The following is a 23,407-nucleotide window of genomic DNA, read 5'->3' on the forward strand; positions in this document are numbered from 1 at the left end:
CCATGCAAAGTTTTGAATCTGCGGTAACCATGTCCAGCCACCTGCACGGGTCATTGGGGCATTTGTCCATGGTCCTTGGTGTGGCATCTGTGGCTGAGGCACAACAGTTGGAGTGGCTGAATGCTGAACATGACTCACTCTTGGCTCACCCGGGACATCAAAGGTAAATCTGGCTGGGGCTTGTCTATTTCGCGCTGGACGTTCGATTGGATCATCCTCACCTGGGTTTGAGACTGGATCTTGACTCACTTCTGGCTCATCCTTGATCTCTGCTTCTGCAGGTACATGAGTAGGGATGGGCTTATCTGGGGCCAATGCATCACTAGGGTCAAGATCGATTGTGTCATCCTCCACAGGCGCTTGGGCATTAGGTTGGAAGGTGAGTGGGTCGATCTGACGTCAGTTCATCTGTTCCCTTGGAACCCATCCACGTGACGTTCTCTTCTGCTGAAATGTCGTCACTGGATTGGGCTAGATACTGAGGCTTGGGATGGGAGCGAGTCACCTTGCGTGGTTTTTTGCGTTCTATCTGTGGTTCCGGTTTGTCTGGAGCTAGACACTCGCATGGAAGGAGATGGTTCCGATGAAGAGTACGAACTCTACCAGAGTTGTCTTCTGGTTGTACATCGTACACCGGCATGTCACCTTTCTTCTGGATGACCACATGGATCTGCTTTTCCCAATAAGATTCCAGCTTACCGGGACCTCCAGGGAGCGCCAAACGTCGAACGAGAACACGGTCACCTGCCTTAAGACAACTGGAGTTTGCCTTCCTGTCGTAATAACCTCTGGCCCGTGTTCCGGCTTTCTCTGCTCTCCCTCTCACGATTGCATTGGCCTCCTGAAGCTTTTTCTGCCATTGGTCCACATACTTCTTCGGATTAGGATTTGATCAGTGGGTCCCGGAACCTGGCGTCAGGCCGAACAACAAGTCAACCGGAAGATGAGGGGCACGGCCAAACAGAAGATAAAATGGCGAATACCCTGTTGTCTCCTGTTTTGTGCTATTATAGGCGAACACTACCTTGTTCAGGGAGTCCTTCCAACGAGCCTTTTCTTCATCTGTTAAGGTTCTCATCAGCATCTGAAGTAGAGTCCGGTTGAATCTCTCCACCTGGCCGTTCCCCTGTAGGTGATAGGGCGTTGTTCTGGAGTGGCCAACGCCGCTGCACTGTTCTAGCTCACGAAACAGGTGATTCTCAAATTCCCCACCCTGATCGTGGTGTATCTTCTTTGGGAACCCAAATCAGAGAACGAAGTCGTTGAATATCACCTGGGCCACTGTCTTGCCAGATTTGTTTGTCGTCGGGTAGCATTGTGCAAATCGGGTGAAGTGGTCCATGATCACTAGAATGTATTGGTATCCTCCCTTGCACTTCTCCAGATGCAGAAAATCGATAGAAATTAGCTCGAAGGGTTCGGTGGTGGTGATGCTAGACAGTGGGGCTCTGGTTGGAATGTTGGGACGTTTGTTTTTAAGACATCTGCATTCTTTGGTCACATATGTCTCGATGTCTCGAGCCATGTGCGGCCAAAAGAAGCAATCCCTTGCTAGGTTAACGACCCATTCTGCGCCAAGGTGTCCCATCTCATCGTGTAGTTCCTTGAGAACCCTGGCCCTGTACTTCTGTGGGAGGACTACCTGCTTACGTGACTGAGTCTTCCTGATGAGGATGCCATCTGTATCCAGCTGAAGCTGGTCCCACTCCCTCATCAGTGCTTGTGTCTCTGGTAGGTCCTCTTGTCACTGTTGTCTGGATGGTCGTTTCTTCAAAGTCTGGTAATGGATGACACGACTGATTTCACCATCTTCCTGCTGAGACTGTGCAAGTGAGGCTCTATTGAGGACTGGTTGTATTGGGACTGGGGTTTTCTCCTCTGGGTGCAGAGACTCATCATCCACACTAATAGCTGCAGCCCAGAAAACTTGATGCTTGCTGAAGGCATTAATGCCTTGAACTGTTGCTGTGAGTGCATTGGGTGTAATTTCTTGTGTACACAAGGCTGCATATGCATCAAAGTCCATGGGAATGCGGGACAGGGCACCGCATCTCTGTTGCTTTTCCCCGGTCTGTATTTGATAGAGAACCAGAAATCGGCAAGTTCAGCAACCCAGCAATGACCTGTTGCATTTAGTCTGGCGGTGGAAAGGATATGTCAAAGGGTTGTTGTCCGTGTAGACTACAAATGATGGTGCGTAGAACAGATAGTCTTGAAACTTATCTGTTATCGCCCATTTCAAGGCCAGGAATTCCAACTTCCCCGAGTGCAGATGGTAGTTTTTCTCTGCTGGGCTAAGTGTTCTGGACCCGAAACCAATCACTCTGGTTTTCCCTTCTTGTTTCTGGTACAGTACAGCACCCAGGCCCTCCTGAAATGCATCTGTGGTCAAGAAGAAAGGCTGGGTGAAGTCCGGGAAAGCCATCACCGGTGGTTGCATGAGACGGTCTATTAGGGAGTTGAGAATTTCCTGATGTTGTGGAGTCCATGTCACTGGCTGGTGCGAAGGGAGCGGTCCTGACTTCTTAGCGAAAGTGGATGTCCTTTTTTCGTCCGTTTCTTGGTCGGTACTGGATCTGGCTCGGCTTTTGAACTTCTTGATACAGACAGCAGATCATACAGTGGCTTTGCCCTGGAGGAGAAGTTTTCCAAGTACTGCTGGTAGTATCCCAAAAGTCCAAGCACCTTTCTCATATCACCGACATTTGCAGGTGTTTTCATCTTGATTGCCTGCAAAGCTGCAGTGTCTGCAGGGTCCGCTCTGTGTCCTGCAGCTGAGACCAGTCTCCCGAGATAACAGACTTCCTTCAGGAACAGGTGACACTTGGCTGACTTCAGTTTGATACCATGCTGCTGTAGGCGTTGCAGTACTTTCCGGACATTCTCCAGGTGTACTTCGAAAGTCCGACCATAGACCAGGACATCATCAAGGTAGACAGATTTTCCATTTGAGATTTGGTGATCCAGCCTTTACTGAGGAGGTCAAGAATGTGATTTTTAACCTCGCTGTACAAGGGACGTGGTATGGAGGAGTAATTGCGCCACACTGGCTGTTCATCATGTACGCGGATCTGCATCTTTAAGTCGGGCGCACATCCAGTGTCGCTCTTATCTCTTCCAAAGGCTTGAAACTCATCTTCCAACATCTTTTCTGCAGCTTTCCGCTGCTTCTCAGGGAGATGAAGGAGATCTACTTCTGGATTCCACTTATCCCCACTGGTTTGGACAGAGGACACTTCTACTTTTGTTTGGTCAGTCGTGGCTGGAACATCAGGCTGTATCTCACCGGGGATGATGGAATGGATTAGTTGTAGTCTGCCGAGTACAGTTTTCTGTTTGAGCGTGACAGGACTCTTGCTATGGTTGCAGACTAGGATGCACACCTTGCAGAAGGAACCCTTTGGAACACGTACAACTGATTCATACATCTGCAGACCATCCGGCCAGCAGCGTTGGACATCAGGCTCAAAAAGAACCGTCATGTCTTCAGTTACTGGTCCTGGATGTGCACTCCCAGTGAGTACCATGTTCTCTCCAGCTGGAATCACCACATCCTTTTTACCAGCTTCACCTCACAGAAATCATCTGGGTCGTTGCCATTGATGAAACCCACTAAAGCAGCAATCTGAGCGGGTCGAAGTCCAGGAAATGCTGACTTGATGGATGAAGAGGAATCTTCTGTCTTTACTAACATCTCAATTACGTTGTATACGATGATGGGTCGTTCAATCTCATCTGTGCTGACGAGGACAGGAACTGTCATTCCTTGTGCAACACCGTCTCCCCAGTCAACCTAAACTCTAACTCCACCCATCCTTTGAATGGGATAGGAGTTCCATTTGCTGCTGCAAGATTGAACTGCTCACCCGTTTCCATCAGCTCCTCAATGGCTCATAACTGAAGGTCTGGAAGATTCCGCTCCATCCAACCAAGGGGTACAATCGAAACTTGGGCCCCAGTGTCCAATAACGCATCAGTGCGAACTCCTTGGAGGGAGCAACTTACTGTGCATCTTCTACCAACAAGTCTAACGACTTTGTGATGTTGCTTCGGTGTAAGATGACAGACTAGCACCTGGTTTTCTGGACAAGGGGTTGACTTTGGTTTTCCTGTACCCTGGGACTCCTGAACTTCTCCGACTACTGCTTGTCCCTCGGCGGTAGTCCACTGGCGTTTCCCGAAGGTCCTCTCCTTTGATGACACCCCCTTGCAAAGTGCTCCGATGAGCCACACTTAAAACAGTGTGAGTGAGCAGGATGGCCCATTACTAGTCTGCCTTCAGGACCGGCATCCGTAAGGTCGGGGCGGAGGACTGGGGCGGCTTGGGGCTTGACCAGGTCTCAGACTCATCACAGCCTCCCGGATCTCTGCAATTTGGGCCTTTAGCAGATTTATATCAGCTGCGCTTTCACGGACCTCCAGGACGAGGGGATTGGACTTCTGTGGGGGACTCTTCTGCTCACTCTGCACTTCAACCGCATCAACACGGGCATCCTGAGAAGAACTACCTTTGCAGAGTTTCGACCGACTTTCTTCTTCGTTGGTAGCCGCGACGTTCAGATGCTCGAACAGGTCCTCATCAGAGATACTCTTGTCTGCAAGATGAGGACGCATCTCTGCCTTGACACTACTATCCCGCAGGCCCGTCAGCATCGAGTGGAGAAAGACACCCTGAACCAGTGCTGGCTCGTAAGAGAAAGGTTGAACCCGCTTCTTGAGAGGCAAAGAGCACTCTTTGGCGCAGCTCCAGAGCGCGAATCAGAAAGGTATGGGCAGACTCCTTTTGCTCCTGTGCAAGGCGGGACAGCTGATTGAAGAGCTCCGTGGCATCCTTCTCCTTGAAGTGGGCCCTCAGCAGTCGACGGAGAGTGGGGAGGGTCAGATCTGACTTTCCTTCCAGGTAGCTCCGAAGCTTTGCTCCTGGCACAATACTTCTGATAACTGCTGCGATGATTTCTTTCTGCGGGTATTTCTTTTCAACACCGACTTGAATCTGGTGAATCAAACTGGGGAAGGACAGCTTATCCTTTTGGCCAGGTTCCCCGATCTGACCGGCAATCTTGAACTCCCGGCGTAGCGTCATGGCAGCTGGAACTGGACCGGGCGATGGGGAGGGTGCTGAGGCCTCAGCGGTTGATGCCTCATCAGTTCCCGTCTGGGAACTTTGGGCGGGGCTGGAAACTTCCATCTTCCCAAGCGTCTCCTTCAAGGCTTGGAGCATTGACAGTCCCCCATTCGGCTGCTCGTCCACCTCATCACGGTTTAGATGGCGCGTGATGAGCTTCACCAGCCTTAGGTGAGACAGGTCAGGCTGAAAGCCAATCACGTCAAGGCTACCTGCAACCTCCTCGAGTTGTGCTGTTGTCAAAAGGTAGAGGGCACTGTTAACTTCCTTATGGACTGCTTCCAGCTCCGTCGCCATGGTTACATGTACGTCTATGTTCGGGCAGGCATGGGTGTGTAACTGGCTTCTCTCAAAAGAGACTTACCAATTACAACCCGTCCTGGCAAGGTCGCCAAATGTTACACCTGCAACAGGGAGAGATGAATATGATGTTCTCTCAGTGTGGTCTTATTCAAGAATCAACCATTTTACAATGATACACAATATAAATAACATTATTCAATAATAGTTTAACATATAACAGATGTACATAGCTAATGGAAACAACTAAAATAACTGGTGTGGCCATAGTATAAACAACAAGACTAGCCTATTTAGCAATTGAGTAACAACGTGCAGAATTCTTCTGGCCAAAAGTCTTGTTACCATGGATACATTGCCTAGAGCCTTAGGAGCACTGAGCTCTGGTCTAATGGATTTAACATCTGGTGCTAGACCGCAATCCTCTTTATACAGTAGTGGTCCCACCCCAGCAGGGGTTTCTGGCCAACTAATTATTTATGCACCAAAACTTTCTACCTGGCCTATGCTCAACAGAATCTTCCTAGATCAAAACTTTATCCAATGGCTAATTCTGTTATCTAGTTCAACTAAAGTGCATTAAACAGAGAGAAAATATATACAAGTGCAAAGTATTGACAACCAAAATGCATCAAAATTAAAAGAATAATCTCCAACATACCTGCGACAGGGAGAGATGAATATGATGTTCTCTCAGTGTGGTCTTATTCAAGAATGACCACACATGGGCCACATGTTATGCTGGTACATAGGTACTAGCTAGTAGGACTATTCCAAAAATAAAAATAGGGGTGCAACAGTTTTGTGTGGGGAGGAGCAGATCGGGTCCCTACAGTCGTAGTAGTCGTAGTAGTCGTAGTCGTCGTAGTAGTAGTCGTAGTCGTCGTAGTGGTCATAGCAGTTGTAGGAGTCGAAGTAGCTCCTCTATATACAGTAGTCGTCGTCGTCGTCGTCGTCGTCGCCATCGTCGTCGTCGTCGCCATCGTCGTCGTCATCGTCATCGTCGTCCTCCTCGTCGTCGTCGTCGTTGTAGTCGTAGTAGTCGTAGTAGTCATAGTAGTCGTAGTAGTCGTAGTAGTTGTAGTAGTAGTCATAGTCCTCGTAGTCGTAGTTGTAGTGTATTATCACTGTGAACTGTTATAGCGTCCTCTGTTGTTGTAATAAAACATGTTGGTTCCAGAGCATCAAAGAATAACAAGTCAAGTCTCGATTACTCCCGTCAGTACACCACAAAATGGCGACGAAAATGGGATTTTTCGTGTAAAACCAAAGCTATCTGGAAGCTGGTAAGCTTAACGTAACTGGCATATTTGCATTTCGACCAGGAGAGATCGATTTGTTGAGCAAAATAGTAAAAGTTTGCTCCGTGTCAGCGGCGTGAAAATCCAACATGGCGGAACCACGAGGTTTCATCGGCACGATAGGTCATTTTGACTCCGGGAAGGAGGAATGGCATAATTATCAGCGACGGCTAGAGGTCTGGCTAAAAGCAAATAAGTTTCCTACTGCAGATAAGGTGGACATTTTTCTGGCAGTTATTGGGCCGGAAGCATTTTAGGTGGTGTCAAACTATGTCTGCCCGGAGGATCCCTCAACTAAATCGTATGAGGAACTGACAACCATCTTGTTTAACTATTTCACATCGTCGAGAAACCAGATTGCCTTGAGGATGACCTTTAGAAAAAGGCAACAAGAGCCCCAAGAGTCGGTGGCCAGTTACGAGTTGAAAAAAACTCTCCCGGCATTGTGGATATGGATCAGATCTGGACACCAACTTAAGAGACACCTTTGTGGGTGGGCTGCGTCACCCCAGAATACAGGCCAAGTTGCTCAGTAAAGGAAACAACTTAACATGGAAGAATGCATGCGAGGATGCCCTATCCATGGAAATGGCAGAGAAGGAATGTAACAATCTGCAAGGAAAAGCTATACATCCACACATCCAAGTGCTAGTGCCAGTGGTGAAGTGCACAAAGTGTCAGTGTACAAGCAGAATGTGAACAGAAGCCAGCCGAATAGCCGAATGAAGTGCTATCGCTGCCTCGGTGATCACTTTCCAACAAAGTGTCCGCTCCTAAAGTCAAAATGCTTCAATTGCTCCAAAATTGGGCACATTGGGAGAGCATGTGACCCAAACCGTAGCAAGAGGAAAGCCCCAGGGAATGCACAAGGCCGTGCTTAGAATCCCGTACGAGGACGTGGACGAGGACGCGGACGAGCTCAAGGATGGAGACAGGGGGACAGGCTCACATGGTGAATCAAGACCAAGCAGCTGGGACAAACACAGGCAGTCAAGGCAACAGTGACTACTTGGACTATATGGAGCAAGGAACATTGTTCGCTACAAATGGCTTAGATGCTACATGTAAGAGTACCAGTAAAAGTAGTGATGTTCCTGTTCCAGCACTGGAAGTTGAGTTAAAGGTGTGTAGAGCACCCATAACTTTCACTGTGGACACAGCAGCCTCAGTGACAGTTATTTCCGAAACAGAATATAAGAAATATTTGGCTCAAGTACCACTGGAGAGTACACCAGTAAAACTGAAAAGTTACTCTGAAAACTCCATTCCTGTGCTGGGACAGATTAAGGTTAATGTAGAGTATGAGGGAAAGTCATGGAACTTACCTCTGGTGGTAGTGTCAGGAAATAAGGTGGCACTTCTAGGTCGAGATTGGTTGAAAGATATTCAACTCAACTGGCAAGAAATGTTCAGTGTTAGTAGCACTAAGCCCGAGGTCAACCAAATTCTTAAACAGTATGACCATGTATTTAGACCAGCAAGTTCAAGGGATCAAATCAAACATCATGAGGAACAACCCTTACAGAAATGTCCCATGAGCATCCCATGGGATTCCCATGGGAGAAACTCATGGGGTCATCAAGAACACCATGTAAGTTAAAATGATCACCATGGGAGATTTTATGCTCATCATGGGAAACCCATGGGAACACCATGGAGATTGCATGGACAACATGGGAACACCATGGGGATTTTACGAGCTCCATGGGAACACCATGGGGATTTTACAGACACCATGGGAACACCATGGGGGTTTTATGGACATCATGGGAACACCATGTGGAATTAATGAACACAATGGGAACACCATGGGAATTTATGGACACCATGGGAACACCATGGGAACACCATGGGAACCCCATGGCGATTTTATGGACACCATGGGAACACCTTGGGGATTTTATGGACACCATGGGAACACCATTGAGATTGTATGTCACCATGGGAACACCATGGGGATTTACTGGACACCATGGGAACATCATGGGGATTTTAGACACATGGGTACACCATGAGGATTCGGACGCCATGGGAACACCATAATGTGGGTGATATAAATTATGGACACAATGGGAACACCATGGAGATTTAAAAGGCAGCTCGGGGACACTGCCGGGTTATACTGGAGAACATGCATGTGCCATGGAAAACCATCATAGAAGTTATAGGCAAACCTTTCTTTGATTTAATTACTTATTCGCCTAGCTGTAAATTTGAATTCAATTGAAAATATTTCCCTTGTGGTCATAGAGGTTATCAAGAATTCTATTTGTTAAGCTGACCATGGGGAACTCCTGTGGATGTTCACCAATTGAACACAATGGGATAAACACCATGGGACCACCATGGGACATTTTTGTGAGAATTGCTCACAATAACGAGTGTTGTAATTGCACATTTTTGAATTTTTCTGTTGATAAGTGAAGTTAAATGATGCATACAGTATTTTTTTTATGTGGAAAATGTGGCATTCAAACTTTGGATAATATTGATTCACATGTTATTATGGTTGAAAACATTTATGAGAAAATAAATTGCGAACACTGTGATAATATGGTACAACTTGACAACTGATATGGGAGCAATAATGTGAATATTGGCCACTCCTATTATTAAAAAATACCATGAAGCAATAAATCTTTCGAGAAATGAAAGGCAACCATACATGGGAAAAAACCCATACGAAATTTCCCATGGGAAAAAGCCAATGGGAAAACTCCCATGCTACATGGTGTCCAATTCACCATGCAATTCCCATGGTGTCCCATGGAAAAATTTCCCTTGGGAATTACATGGGAGATTTCTGTAAGGGAAATAGCAATCCACGAAGGTAGCCAAGCAATATTTTGCAAAGCAAGGCCACTTCCCTATGCACAGTTAGAAGATGTGGAAAATGAGTTGGATAGGCTGGAGTCTAGTGGAGTGATCAAGAAAGTGACACATAGTAAATGGGCAGCCCCCATAGTTGTTGTACCCAAGGCCGATGGGAGTATCAGAATGTGTGGTGACTATAAACAAACAGTAAACAAAGTAGTAGAGAAAAACACATATCCGCTACCCACTGCAGAAGATCTGTTTGCAACTCTTGCAGGTGGGAAGGTGTTTAGCAAAATCGACCTATCGAATGCATACCTGCAACTAGAACTCGCTGAAAGCAGCAGAGAGTTGTTAACCATTAATACACACAGGGGATTGTATCAGTAACAGAGATTACCGTTTGGAGTGTCAACTTGCTCCAGCGATATTCCAATGTGCTATGGATCAGCTAGATCCTGGGTGGAATGAGAAATAACCCCAGTAAGATCTCCTTTGTACCATGGTCACACGCAAGAAAACCCTGGGAGAGAGTGCATGTTGATTTCTGTGAACTTGAGGGTACAAATTACTTTGTGATGATTGATAGTTATACTAAGTGGATAAATGTAGAGGTCATGAAGACCACTACCAGTGCCAAGACTGTGGAAGTATTGAGGGGTTGGTTTACAACTTTTGGATTACCTGAAGAATTGGTGTCCGACAGTGAACCGCAATTTAGGTCAGAAGAATTTTAGGTATTCCTGAGCAAAAATGGAATCAAACATACACTAGTACCCCCGTATCACCCAGCTTCAAATGGTGCTGCGGAGAGGAGTGTACAAATTGTGAAACAAAGTCTGAAGAAGTATTTGATGGATGACAAGCTTGGGAAAAATCAAGGAGTGTCATTACATCAATGACAACTTTTTATTGTCATATCGAGTAACCCCTCAGTTTTCGACAGGCTACTCTCCCTACGAATTATTGTTCAAACATGCACCAAGGACTAGGTTTAGTTTTGCTTAAGCCAGATATGTAAACACTAGCATTCGGGAACGAGAAAAACCGAAATCTAAGAGCGACACTACTAAAGTGGATTTTCGAGAATTTGGGAAGTCGGAAAGAGTCATGGTAAAAAAACTTCCGAGGTGGAAAGGAGAAATATGTAGTGGGAGTTGTTGCAAAAAGGAAACAGCACCTGAGCCAGTGCAACTTGTTCCCAAAAGAGTTGATCATGAGACAGGTACTCATAAACCGAGTTCACCGTCTGAGATGGTTCAGAGTGATTCAGGGGTTTCAGAGGGGTCAGAGAAAAATCAGTCAAATGTGCAGGGCATTCCAGAATCACCTCCAGTTCAGTCATCTCCAAAGCTCCAGACTACACAGACTCCAGGAGGTAGATACCCCAAAAGAGTGATAAAGAAACCTGATAGACTGATTGAGTCCATGTAAATGCTTTACATTTAAGAAACATATTTTATTGACTTTAACTTTTTGTATTAAACTCCATGGGTGAACATTCGAACCATAGGTAAAGCAACTAAGCAAGTCAAATCAACAATTTTACTATACAATTCAAGTGGAGTTGTGCTGACTAATTAGGTTTTGTTCTGTAAAAGCAACATGCAAGTACATGTACATTTTTCTTTTTTTAAGTTCAATGTGACAAATTTAGAAAAATGCAACTAATTCAGTTAGTTAAATTGTAAACCAGACTACATTGTATTAAGAGTGTGTAATTGAACAAAAGGAAAATCACCCATGTTAACAAATTGGCAAAAATTGACATTGTGTAAAAATCTACCCAGACTGAAATTAAATGTATTTATAACCCGGTTGTATGGGATTTCAAACAAACACATTTTTTAGTAGGGGAGGAGTGTAGTGTATTATCACTGTGAACTGTTATAGCGCCCTCTGTTGTTGTAATAAAACATGTTGGTTCCAGAGCATCAAAGAATAACGAGTCAAGTCTCGATTACTCCCGTCAGTGCACCACAGTAGTAGTCGTAGAAGTCGTAGTAGTCGTCGTCTACGTTGTCGTTGTCGTAGTAGTAGTAGTAGTTACTTATAATTATTATTATTATAGGGCGACAGGTTTTGCGAACTCTGTCCACAATAGGGCGATACACCTTATTGAGGCGACAAAATAACTGTCGCCCTTTTATGAAAACGACCCTTAGGACAAGGAATTTTGCTGTCGAAAACCATCTAGATCGATTCCTCATGGTCCAATTAGTATAAATACTAATTTTCGTGGAAAAAAAACATAAGGTAAACTTGGGTTAGGTGACAGTTTAGGTTTGTGCACAAGTCTATGGGAAAGTCACCCTATTGGGGCGATAAGAGTAAGTTTTATTACTATTATTATTATTATTATTATTAATAATTATTGTCTCCAAATGGGAGCCAAGAGTGCTACACGGGTGATGTTCCTTCTGCCCACCAAGAATCTAACTCGCAGGGACAAGAATCACCTATCGCTGGAGGAGCACAATGGGAGACGTCACTGGTGGGAGCCGTGACAGGGCGGGAGGAACCAGACGATGAAAAGTAAGAGAATGATCCTGTTACGCGGGACGGGCTCATCAAAATCTGGGACAGTGAAGAACTGGGAAGGTAACAGAAAAACAACCCCGAGCTCCGGAGGGTCATGCAGTGGTTGCGAGAAGAGAATCCCAGACCCGGTTGGCGTGACGTCGCCGCGCTTGACGAGGGCACCAAGTTCTGGTGGACAAGGTTAGAGACACTCCGTTTGGTGGAAGGCGTCCTACAGATTGGGTGGGACCAACCGGCTGGTTAAGCACCAGAGTGGAAGGTGGTGGTTCCGAGGGCGAAGGTGAAAGACGTTTTGAGATTGGCGCATGACAGCAGGACGCCAGTGCACTTGGGGATTAACCGGACAATTGCTTGACTGAGACAGGCTCCGGTTTACTGCAGAGGAATGCGACAACAAGCAGAAGAATGGTGCCAGAAGTGCCACGCCTGTGGATCAAAGAAGCCGCCTGCGCGGCCCCTAAAGGCCCCCTTCAACAATATGTGGTCGGCTCACCGATGGAGTGCAAAGCGATCGACCTAATTGGCAGGTCATCACACGGTTCGTCACCCCTCAAGAGATTTATACGGGTCAAGGAAAGGAGTTCGAGGCAGGGTTATTCCAGGAAGTCTGCAAGTTGCTGGGGATCCACAAGACCCGCACCACACCGTTCCACCCACAGTCAGATGGAATGGTGGAGCGGTTCAACCGCACGGTCAAGACGATGCTGAGTTTGTCAGGGAGCAGCAGGATGACTGGGATGAACACCTCCCGTATGAACACCTCGTCTCCCGGGGACAAGATGCAACTGTGGAAGTACATCAGTATGTGGACGACTAAGGGACGGGATGCAGCGTGCCCATGAGTTTGCCCATCTCCACTTGCGAAGAAGCCAGGTGTATTAGAAGCGGCAGTACGATCGCCATGCAAGCGGTGCTGGTTATGAGCCAGGACATGCGGTGTGGCTCTACACCCCTCGAAAGAGAATTGGTGGCACACCTGAGCTGCAATGCTGGTGGGACAGGCCCTTCGTGATTCTCACGAAGATCGACGAGGTCACCTACATCGATAAATATCACCCTTTTTGCCGGCGGTCATTGGTCGATACCGAAATCCATGCCAAGTCACGCCGAGTGACGCTAATGAATATGCTAATATGCCCGTCGTCATTGTGTTGCCGGGCCGCAATCGGTCAACCGGGCCGTAGCGCCTACGGCGCTTTGCTGAACAATGAACGTTGGTTGGACCGGCCAAAAAAATCCTTTGTCGAAATTTTCCTTGGAAGTAGTTCAAGAGTGTAACACTAGAGTTTGCAACAACAGATTAAACTGAAATTCGGAATGTACACGTACTTCGATGCTATATTTGTTCAACTACTCGTGAAATAACAATTTGAAGACATTCCTAGAAATTGATGTAAATACATAGATTTGGGGAAGTTTTCGAGCGATTTCTTCCAGACTTGAAGGTAACCGGTATTGACGTTTCGGCATCGATGACGGCGATTTTTTTACTGACATGAAGTTTAGAATTTGGTTTTTGCCATGTTTTTTGGGGGGGTTCACGAGTTCCACTGCACTGTTACAGCGTCTAAGTACGTAATCGGATTAGCTTTGCTTGACAACTGACACGCTTTCGCCTTCGCAACTACACGGCTGATACCGTTCACGCGAAATGTCAGTTCTTCGAACAGAGGTGCAATTTTCTTAAGAAGAAGAAGCACGCTTGACAGGTGTAGAGAGTTATTAAAATAACAATAGGTCTTAGAATTGGAAGCCTATAGGTAGTAGCTTGAATGCGTTCGTGTCACTCACGCTTTTCGCACGACACTGCACAGTCAGGCCATACAATATCAGAATCACTGAATTTATCACTGGATTGGTTCTTTCAGAGTATTCTAACGACATTCTGAGTAATTTCATTCACAATTGTGTGTGGTATACAGAGTTCTTAATTGCACATTGATATTAACATTCCTGCAGAGGAACAAGAATGATAACTTGAACGGGAAAGACGGCAAAGTAAAATTATAATAAAACAAACCAAATTATCTTTCATAGTTCGTGATCTACGAATAGTTCAATACCTGTGACTTGCTCTACGGCCCCGATTCTCTCCAAATTGTCAACTTCGAAGGCCAGAAGAAGAATTTCTATGACTGTGAACAAGGACTATTTGAACCCTTTGTCAAAGAAAGACTTAAATTATACGCTACCTCCAACTTTTCTGAAAATTTAACAGATCCGCACTTGACTAATCAGAATTTGTGCAGCATGCCATACAAGATTAGTTAGCAAAGAGTTTAGTTGCCTAGGTATCACAGAAACCCACAGTCCTAAATCCCCTTTCAGTTTCCACACAAAGTTCCGGTAAACTTAGGTTAATTCTGGATTTGAAACTGACTGGAAAGTTGCATTTTCTTATTTCCTCAAAGACGATTTTGTTTTCTTTCGACCTCAAGTCAGGGTATCATCATAGATATTTTTGAACCTCGTCAAACCTTTCTTAGGTTTTCATGGACAGACAAGAACATCATGCAATTTTACTAGGTGCGGTTCTAGAGCCTATATTTTTTTGGGGGGGGGGGGGGCTGGCTAGCAGGGTGGATCCAGAATTTTTTTCAAGTAGGCGTGCTGAAATGTAAACCGGTTATTTTCTCTGGACACTTAGGCCTCCGAAAATCAATAGGGGGGGGGGGGCGGCTCGTGCCATATTTTCAAAGGGGAGCGCTGATAACATCCTACATCAGGCACACTAAACTAAAATTGTAAAAATGCACCCTTCTCACGACTATTTATTTTATAGGGGGAGACCGTTCGCATGTACGTCACATTCCTACATTTTTCTAGCGCAATTTTTTTTATGGAATTGTTGGGGGGGGGGGGGCTAGACCAACAAAAATGGGGGGGGGGGCTTCCCCCCCCCCCCCCACCCATTGAACCGCCACTGAATTTTACGTATTCAAAGTTCTTCCCTTTGGGTTATCATCAGCACCTTATGTTTTCACGAAGTGTCTCCGACCATTAGTCAAACATTGGAGATCCCAAGGTATTTTCTTTGTTCTGTATAGGCTACAGATGACGGATGGTGGAGGTCCCCAGATGAGATTTCGACCTTGAATATCACTAAGATTCTGTGTTGTAGGATTCGAGTCCAGGACTCGGACTCGAGTCACATGAGAAAATGACTCGGACTCGGACTCGACCATGAAGACTTGGACTCGAGCTTGGTGACTCGTGACTCGAGGCACGTATTTTCATCAAAAGAAACAAAAACCAACGTTACGTATTTTTGCGACGAACGTAGCATTCTTTTTTACTTCATTGACAAAACGGGGGCTGCCCGATAGTCCGAAGGTCCGATAGTCCGAAATGTCAGTTCTTCGAACAGAGGTGCAATTTTCTTAAGAAGAAGAAGCACGCTTGACAGGTGTAGAGAGTTATTAAAATAACAATAGGTCTTAGAATTGGAAGCCTATAGGTAGTAGCTTGAATGCGTTCGTGTCACTCACGCTTTTCGCACGACACTGCACAGTCAGGCCATACAATATCAGAATCACTGAATTTATCACTGGATTGGTTCTTTCAGAGTATTCTAACGACATTCTGAGTAATTTCATTCACAATTGTGTGTGGTATACAGAGTTCTTAATTGCACATTGATATTAACATTCCTGCAGAGGAACAAGAATGATAACTTGAACGGGAAAGACGGCAAAGTAAAATTATAATAAAACAAACCAAATTATCTTTCATAGTTCGTGATCTACGAATAGTTCAATACCTGTGACTTGCTCTACGGCCCCGATTCTCTCCAAATTGTCAACTTCGAAGGCCAGAAGAAGAATTTCTATGACTGTGAACAAGGACTATTTGAACCCTTTGTCAAAGAAAGACTTAAATTATACGCTACCTCCAACTTTTCTGAAAATTTAACAGATCCGCACTTGACTAATCAGAATTTGTGCAGCATGCCATACAAGATTAGTTAGCAAAGAGTTTAGTTGCCTAGGTATCACAGAAACCCACAGTCCTAAATCCCCTTTCAGTTTCCACACAAAGTTCCGGTAAACTTAGGTTAATTCTGGATTTGAAACTGACTGGAAAGTTGCATTTTCTTATTTCCTCAAAGACGATTTTGTTTTCTTTCGACCTCAAGTCAGGGTATCATCATAGATATTTTTGAACCTCGTCAAACCTTTCTTAGGTTTTCATGGACAGACAAGAACATCATGCAATTTTACTAGGTGCGGTTCTAGAGCCTATATTTTTTTTTTGGGGGGGGGCTGGCTAGCAGGGTGGATCCAGAAGTTTTTTCAAGTAGGCGTGCTGAAATGTAAACCGGTTATTTTCTCTGGACACTTAGGCCTCCGAAAATCAATAGGGGGGGGGGGGCGGCTCGTGCCATATTTTCAAAGGGGAGCGCTGATAACATCCTACATCAGGCACACTAAACTAAAATTGTAAAAATGCACCCTTCTCACGACTATTTATTTTATAGGGGGAGACCGTTCGCATGTACGTCACATTCCTACATTTTTCTAGCGCAATTTTTTTATGGAATTGTTGGGGGGGGGCTAGACCAACAAAAATGGGGGGGGGGGCTTCCCCCCCCCCCCCACCCATTGAACCGCCACTGAATTTTACGTATTCAAAGTTCTTCCCTTTGGGTTATCATCAGCACCTTATGTTTTCACGAAGTGTCTCCGACCATTAGTCAAACATTGGAGATCCCAAGGTATTTTCTTTGTTCTGTATAGGCTACAGATGACGGATGGTGGAGGTCCCCAGATGAGATTTCGACCTTGAATATCACTAAGATTCTGTGTTGTAGGATTCGAGTCCAGGACTCGGACTCGAGTCACATGAGAAAATGACTCGGACTCGGACTCGACCATGAAGACTTGGACTCGAGCTTGGTGACTCGTGACTCGAGGCACGTATTTTCATCAAAAGAAACAAAAACCAACGTTACGTATTTTTGCGACGAACGTAGCATTCTTTTTTACTTCATTGACAAAACGGGGGCTGCCCGATAGTCCGAAGGTCCGATAGTCCGAAGGTTCGGTAGTCCGAAGGTTCGGTAGTCCGAATGCACAACATTTCCATAAGAGGGGGTTCGTTAGTCCGAAAATGAAATAAGGTTCGTTAATCTGAACATTTGATGCAATGGTCCGAAGGTTCATTAGTCCGAAGGTTCATTTATCCGAAGGCTCGATAGTCCGAATGTAGAATAAGGTTAATCAGTCCGAAGGTTCAATAGTCCGAAACGAAAATAAGGTTCAACAGTCCGAAGGTTCATTATTCCGAATTGACAATAAGGTTCCAGTCCGAAAAGACTATAAGGTCCGATAGTCCGAATCAACATGATCAACAGTAAGGTCCGATAGTCCGAAGTGTCATACTGACGAACCGTATTGCCCATTCGGACTATCGAACCTTATCATCTATTCGGACTATCGAACCTTATTGTCGATTCGGACTACCGAACCTTCGGATTAATTAACCTTATTCTAGTTTCGGGCTAATGGGCCCTTCGGACTTTCGAACCTTCGGATTATCGAAAGGAAAACACATTTTAGGTCAAAACAGCATGTATGGTAAACCATACACTGGGATTTACCTAAAAGACAGAATGGATGAGGGAAACATAATTGAAAAACAAAATGATTAGTTTGGTGAACAACTAACAAGTGACTCCTCACTCGGACTTGGACTCGAGGCTTGTGACTCAAGACTCGGACTCAGACTCGAGGCTTGTGACAAGGACTCGGACTTGACGTTGGTGACTCGACTACAACACTGCTAAGATTGTAAAGTCTAGTCTGATAAATGCTTGATTTGTTCCGAACAAAGATAAATCACATTGGACCCCAACACAAAACTTTGAATGGTTAGGAATGGTCTGGGACAGCTCAGTCGGCACAATAGCCGTAAGGCCAAAAAAAAAAATATTCGGTCTCTTGTCAGACCAAAGTTCCGGAATTGACGCGGCCACGCGGCTTTTTTTTTTTTTTTTTTGGCTTTTTTTTTTTTCCTTCAAGCTTGAATTGTACATACAAGGTGGGTACTATTTTGCTTTTTTGGTGTCCTCGTGTACATTGGTGTCCTCCATAATTTGCCTTGGTGCTTTCGATCATTTGCCTTGGTGCAATTTCCCATTCCTTGGTGCTCTGTGGAAAAAAAATTGAGGAGGTGCGGAAATAGAGGGCGCTGTTGGAGCTACCGCGGAACATTTTGGAAAAAAAAAGATCGACGCGCATGGTTAAAATCGACGCGCGCGCTGACCAGAGACCGACTTATTTTTTTTTTTGGCCTAACAGACGGAAGAATCTATGAGGCGCCCTTTATGACTTTATTACGAAACCAATATATATAGAACGAAACCAATATATATAGAACGAAACCAATATATATAGAACGAAAATCAAATATATATAGAACGTAACTCCAATGTATATAGAACGAAAATCAAATATATATAGAACGAAACTCAAATAAATATAGAACGAGAAATATATATCAAACGAGAATTGTAATAATTATATAAAACGAAGCAAAATGCAAATGAACTCAATTCAAGGTGACTGTAAGGTCAATGCCAAATTCTGCTAGATGTACTTCCAAAATCTCATTGATTAAACAAAAATCTGCCAAATCGCCTATGATTTACACGAAATACATTATAAACACCTATACTCATATGCAGATGTTATAAAATGTCCTTAACCCCCCCCCCCAAAAAAAATTACAAATTATAAAATTTCCTTTACAAAAAAAAATATTCTTCTTTTTTAAATGGCTCGTGTCTAGCCTGGTTTCCAATGTCTACAGTACTTTACTGTGTTCTCGTACCTCAACGCTTAGACTGGCCAAAAAAATAAAGCTTTTTTTTTTTTAGGAAATCAGCTCTGCTATATTTTTCCGTCCAAATCACCAATTTTGCAGAATTCTGCTAGAAATCCACAAGAATCAATTCAATCTGCTAGATTTTTTTCAAACTTTTCCCCCCAAAAAATCTGTCAAATTTAGCCGAAATTCGGCTAAAACGGTCACCCTATTGAAACGTTAAATATATAAGACGAAGCGCCCGCTAAATATATAGAATCAAACGTTAAAATATATAGATCGAAAAAGTAAAATATATAGATCGAAGCGCCCTCTACCGTCTACTTACGGAGAGTGAACATCTGGATTCCTGTGGTCTACATGTGTTGTACCCATAGTAATCCATGGTAACCCAAAAAAACGACTACGCTCACGCACAAACCGCCCTGTAAGGTATGGAATCTGGGAATTATAGTAGTTCAGTCGTTTTCCGCCTAGTTCCGGATTTTTTCCTAGTTCCGGATCGCTTCAATGTACCTTTTTATTTATTGTTATTTTTGATATAGTCTCCGATAATTATTTCTTCGGACGCAGTGCATTTTGGAAAGGAAAATGTAAGTTTCTTCATACACAAAGAGCTTTTTGATAAAATCTTCAGAAGAGAAATTTTGGCCAGATTTCCGACTCGCACTTTATTGACATGTTTGGACGGTTTGTAGCAAATTACAGAAGCTGCGAATCGACGATAAATTTTCTCCTCGGTTCATCACTCATACCGGTGATTTCGAATATTTTATTCAAACATTACAGTCGTATATACTCTTTCATCGAATGTTTGTTGACTGAATCAAAATAAGTTTTAGAGTCTCTATAATTAAGTTTTGAAAATCTGCCAATGAATGACCGTATGTTTTTGCCTAGTTCCGGATCGCGTGTGCACTTAAGACCCAACTACACGCGCGTTAATAGTCGATTATGTTGTGACGTTTTCGTGTGCTAAATCATGGAGGAAGAAAATAGATCTATTTTCTTCCTCTATATGGTCAAAGTGATTTCGGTCCGTGTGTGAGTTCGTGCCGTTGTGCCGCAGACAAAAGTTTCAAAAGCATTTACGTTTTTCTCTTTTTAAAATTTGCTGGAATTCTCTTGAATTAACTATTTTTGGAAAATTAAATACTATACCTTATCAGAAATGTGCTTGACTCGGTTTTTTTTCTGGCTGAAAATTGATTTTCTCGTGTGCGGATTTTTTTTTTTTCGCGCGAAGCAGTGTTTGAGCAGGGTGTCGAGCGGTGCGCGCCCATCACTACCTGCTCTCTCACCCTGGTATTGGATAATTTGCATGTGCACGATTTTTGAAAACTTATGCAAATGAGGAAAAGAATGGTGCCTGCATGTGCGTTAAGTTATCGTTTGTTTTTGTATGCGGGGTCTGGGGTAAAAACATAGTCAATTCGTCGCAGCGCGAGCATGGCGTGCCATACGAAAACACGATTTATCTAATTAAACTGTTACGATCTTAACGAGACAACATTTCATATAAACAAATTGGAAAGGAAATAAGTATTTTCGAGAAGGCGTGGACGATCATGATCGCGAAAACATGTACTGCGCGTTGTGAGTAACAACACCTGACACTCAAGGGCGATACAAAATTAAAAATCCATTACTATAGCGGTATCGAATCAGGATACAGGATAATAAAGTTTCCTATCCAGGGAAGCGTGGTTGAAAAGTAAGCAATGGGGACGAGGTTGGTGTTTGATCGACTCGGAACTGATTGAACCCATCCGGAACTAGGAAAAAGGGCATCGGTACTTTTGACGCCGTAAAGTCAAATTAAAAGGAACTTAAATTTGGAAAATTATTGTGTAGTATCTCCATCACTCAAGGTAAAGTTTTTAATCAATGTCACTTGAATTTGTCACGTGGAGTAGTTTAGACGAAAGCACTAAGCAGCCTGAATGATGTTTGCTATCCGGAACTAGAAAAACGACTGTTCCCAGACTCCATACCTTACAGGGCGGTTTGTGCGTGAGCGTAGTCGGGCTTTTGGACTTCTATGGGTATCAACCACTGATCTCTATATAAAGACTGGTAGCTAATACAGAGCCGCACAATGTACGAATTTGACGCCATATTGGTGAGACCGGCTGGTGATCTACAAAGGACAAGTTGCCGTTTTTATAGCATGATTTCTTTTGTAACTTCGCGGTTCACTTGACTTATATTTTGACCACCATCACTGACCAAGGTTAACTACAATTTTTCTAACGTCGTGGTTACTAAAATGCCGCAAATATAACTTTTTCGGCGTTTTGAAATAATAATCACTACGGAAATGTGTCCCTTTTAGAACATCATAATATGTGTACGTGACCAAAACGAGCGTCAACTGTTGATACAACGCGCGCGTATTTACGCGTAGAACGTTCGTATTATGCGCGGCCATCTTCGTGAGACCGGGGGCGAATTGGTCAATATGCGAAGTCTACTGTGTGAATGTTGTATGCATATCCGCTATCCAGTCTTTATATAGAGATCTATAAAAGATCTTGCGCATCAGATGGCAAGACAAGGTCCCAGACACTGAAGTCCTCAAGCGAGCGGAATTGCCCAGTGTAGGTGCTTTGATCATGAGAGCTCAACTTCGCTGGTCAGGTCATGTAGTACGGATGCCTGATGATCGACTCCCCAAAAAGATCTTCTACGGTGAACTAACAACAGGCAAAAGATCGGCTGGTGGTCAATTCAAGAGATACAAGGATTGCCTTAAAGCAACCATGAAGCAATGCAACTTCAATGTGAGTAGCTGGGAAGAACATGCCCATGATCGAACGGCATGGAGAAGATTATCACACGAAGGTGCATCAAGCTTCGAAGCCCGTCGCATCAGGGAGGCTGAGCTGAAACGACAGCAACGAAAATCTCGTCAGCTAGATGCTTCCCTACGTGTCCACCCCCACCCCCAACCTAGTGTGTCCAGTGTAGGACCGTAGCTTCCTGGCTAGAATTGGACTTATTAGCCATCTGCGAACACACAACACCAACTAGTATGGAGATGTTGGCTGTCATCTTCGAATTTCGAAGGACGAACTATATATATATGCGAAGTCTACTGTGTGAATGTTGTATGCTTATCCGCTATCCAGTCTTTATATAGAGATCAGTGGTATCAACACATGTAGACCACAGATGTTCACTCTCCGTAGGTAGACGGTAGAGGGCGCTTCGATCTATATAAGGTAGCAGACCAGTAAATAAACTTCCATAGACCCCAATGGTAAATGCTCCCACTTCAAAAATTCGGGAAAAATACTCACAACTCTCCAAGGTGTTCGAGACACACATCAAATTAAAGCTTATTTCATCATCTTTCATTTTCTGTTCAATTTACGGGGGGTCAACTGATAACTTTTAGGAGAAACTTCAATCTGAAGACGATCACCCCTGAAAATAGTCCTGAAGCCCATCGCCATTTTGAAAAACGATGCCTACACTCCATTGCAAAATAGAGCGCTTTTAGGGTCCAAATTACATCCAATTTACACAGAACTGCAAGCTCCCAGTCCTGTGCACGGCTTCCACCCATATTTTTTACAAACCTTCAAGTTCATGGCCCACAGCATGCTCAAATACCGAAGATTTTGAGGGCATGCAAATCGCGATTTGGCCGGCGCAGGCAATTTCGGGCCGATTTACTGGTCTGCACCCATAATTATTTTACTTTTTCGATCTATGTATTTTAAAGTTTGATTCTATGTATTTAGCGGGCGCTTCGTGTTATATATTTAACGTTTCAATAGGGTTGACCGTTTTAGCCGAATTTCGGCTAAATTTGACATTTTTTGGGGGGGGGAAATAAGTTTGACAAAAAATCTAGAAGATTGAATTGATTCTAGTAGATTTCTAGCAGAATTCTGCAAAACTGGTGATTTTGACGGGAAAATATAGCAGTTTTTGAAGAAAAAAAGTTTCACAGAAAATCTAGCAAATGATTTTTTTTAAGCAGATATCTAGCAGAATTCTGCAAAATTGGTGATTTGGACGGCAAAATATAGCAGAGCTGATTTCCTCAAAAAAAGGAGCTTTTTTGGCCAGTCTAAGCGTTGAGGTACGAGAACACAGTAAAGTACTGTAGACATTGGAAACCAGGCTAGACAAGAGCCATTTAAAAAAAGAATAATAACTTTTTTGTAAAGGAAATTTCATAATTTTGTTGTTGTTGGGGGGGGGGGTTAAGGACATTTTATAACATCTGCATATGAGTATAGGTGTTTATAATGTATTTCGTGTAAATCATAAGTGATTTGGCAGATTTTTGTTTAATCAATCAGATTTTGGAAGTACATCTAGCAGAATTTGGCATTGACCTTACAGTCACCCTAAATTGAGTCCATTTGCAACTTGCTTCGTTTTATATAATTATTTTAATTCTCGCTCGATATATTTTTCTCGTTCTACATATATTGGTTTCGTTCTATATATATTGGTTTCGTTCTCTATATATTGGTTTCGTTCT

At 44.0% G+C, this 23,407-nt stretch overlaps 1 protein-coding gene across 1 annotated transcript; it reads right to left on the bottom strand.

The window, feature by feature from the left end:
• Nucleotides 1–367: 367 nt before the first annotated feature.
• On the bottom strand, nt 368–1,714 carry LOC119721786. The gene is made up of 3 exons (XM_038191745.1): nt 1,274–1,714; nt 1,025–1,231; nt 368–853 (listed from the first exon to the last, which is right to left on the bottom strand). The coding sequence occupies exons 1-3, from the start codon at nt 1,712–1,714 to the stop codon at nt 368–370; spliced, it is 1,134 nt and encodes a 377-aa protein (XP_038047673.1).
• Nucleotides 1,715–23,407: the final 21,693 nt, after the last annotated feature.

This window comes from Patiria miniata, unplaced genomic scaffold (assembly GCF_015706575.1).
Source record: "Patiria miniata isolate m_02_andy unplaced genomic scaffold, ASM1570657v1 HiC_scaffold_14, whole genome shotgun sequence".
Lineage (NCBI taxonomy): Eukaryota > Metazoa > Echinodermata > Asteroidea > Valvatida > Asterinidae > Patiria > Patiria miniata.

What these genes read in the sequence shown, in the direction of transcription:
- LOC119721786 (XM_038191745.1), bottom strand. Translation starts at nt 1,714, where the DNA reads ATGAGGGAGTGGGACCAGCTTCAGCTGGATACAGATGGCATCCTCATC. An exon ending in CTGGCAAGACAGTGGCCCAG is followed by an intron (nt 1,232 to 1,273) that starts GTGATATTCAAC and finishes GGGTTCCCAAAG; the next exon opens with AAGATACACCACGATCAGGG. An exon ending in GGAAGGACTCCCTGAACAAG is followed by an intron (nt 854 to 1,024) that starts GTAGTGTTCGCC and finishes GACCAATGGCAG; the next exon opens with AAAAAGCTTCAGGAGGCCAA.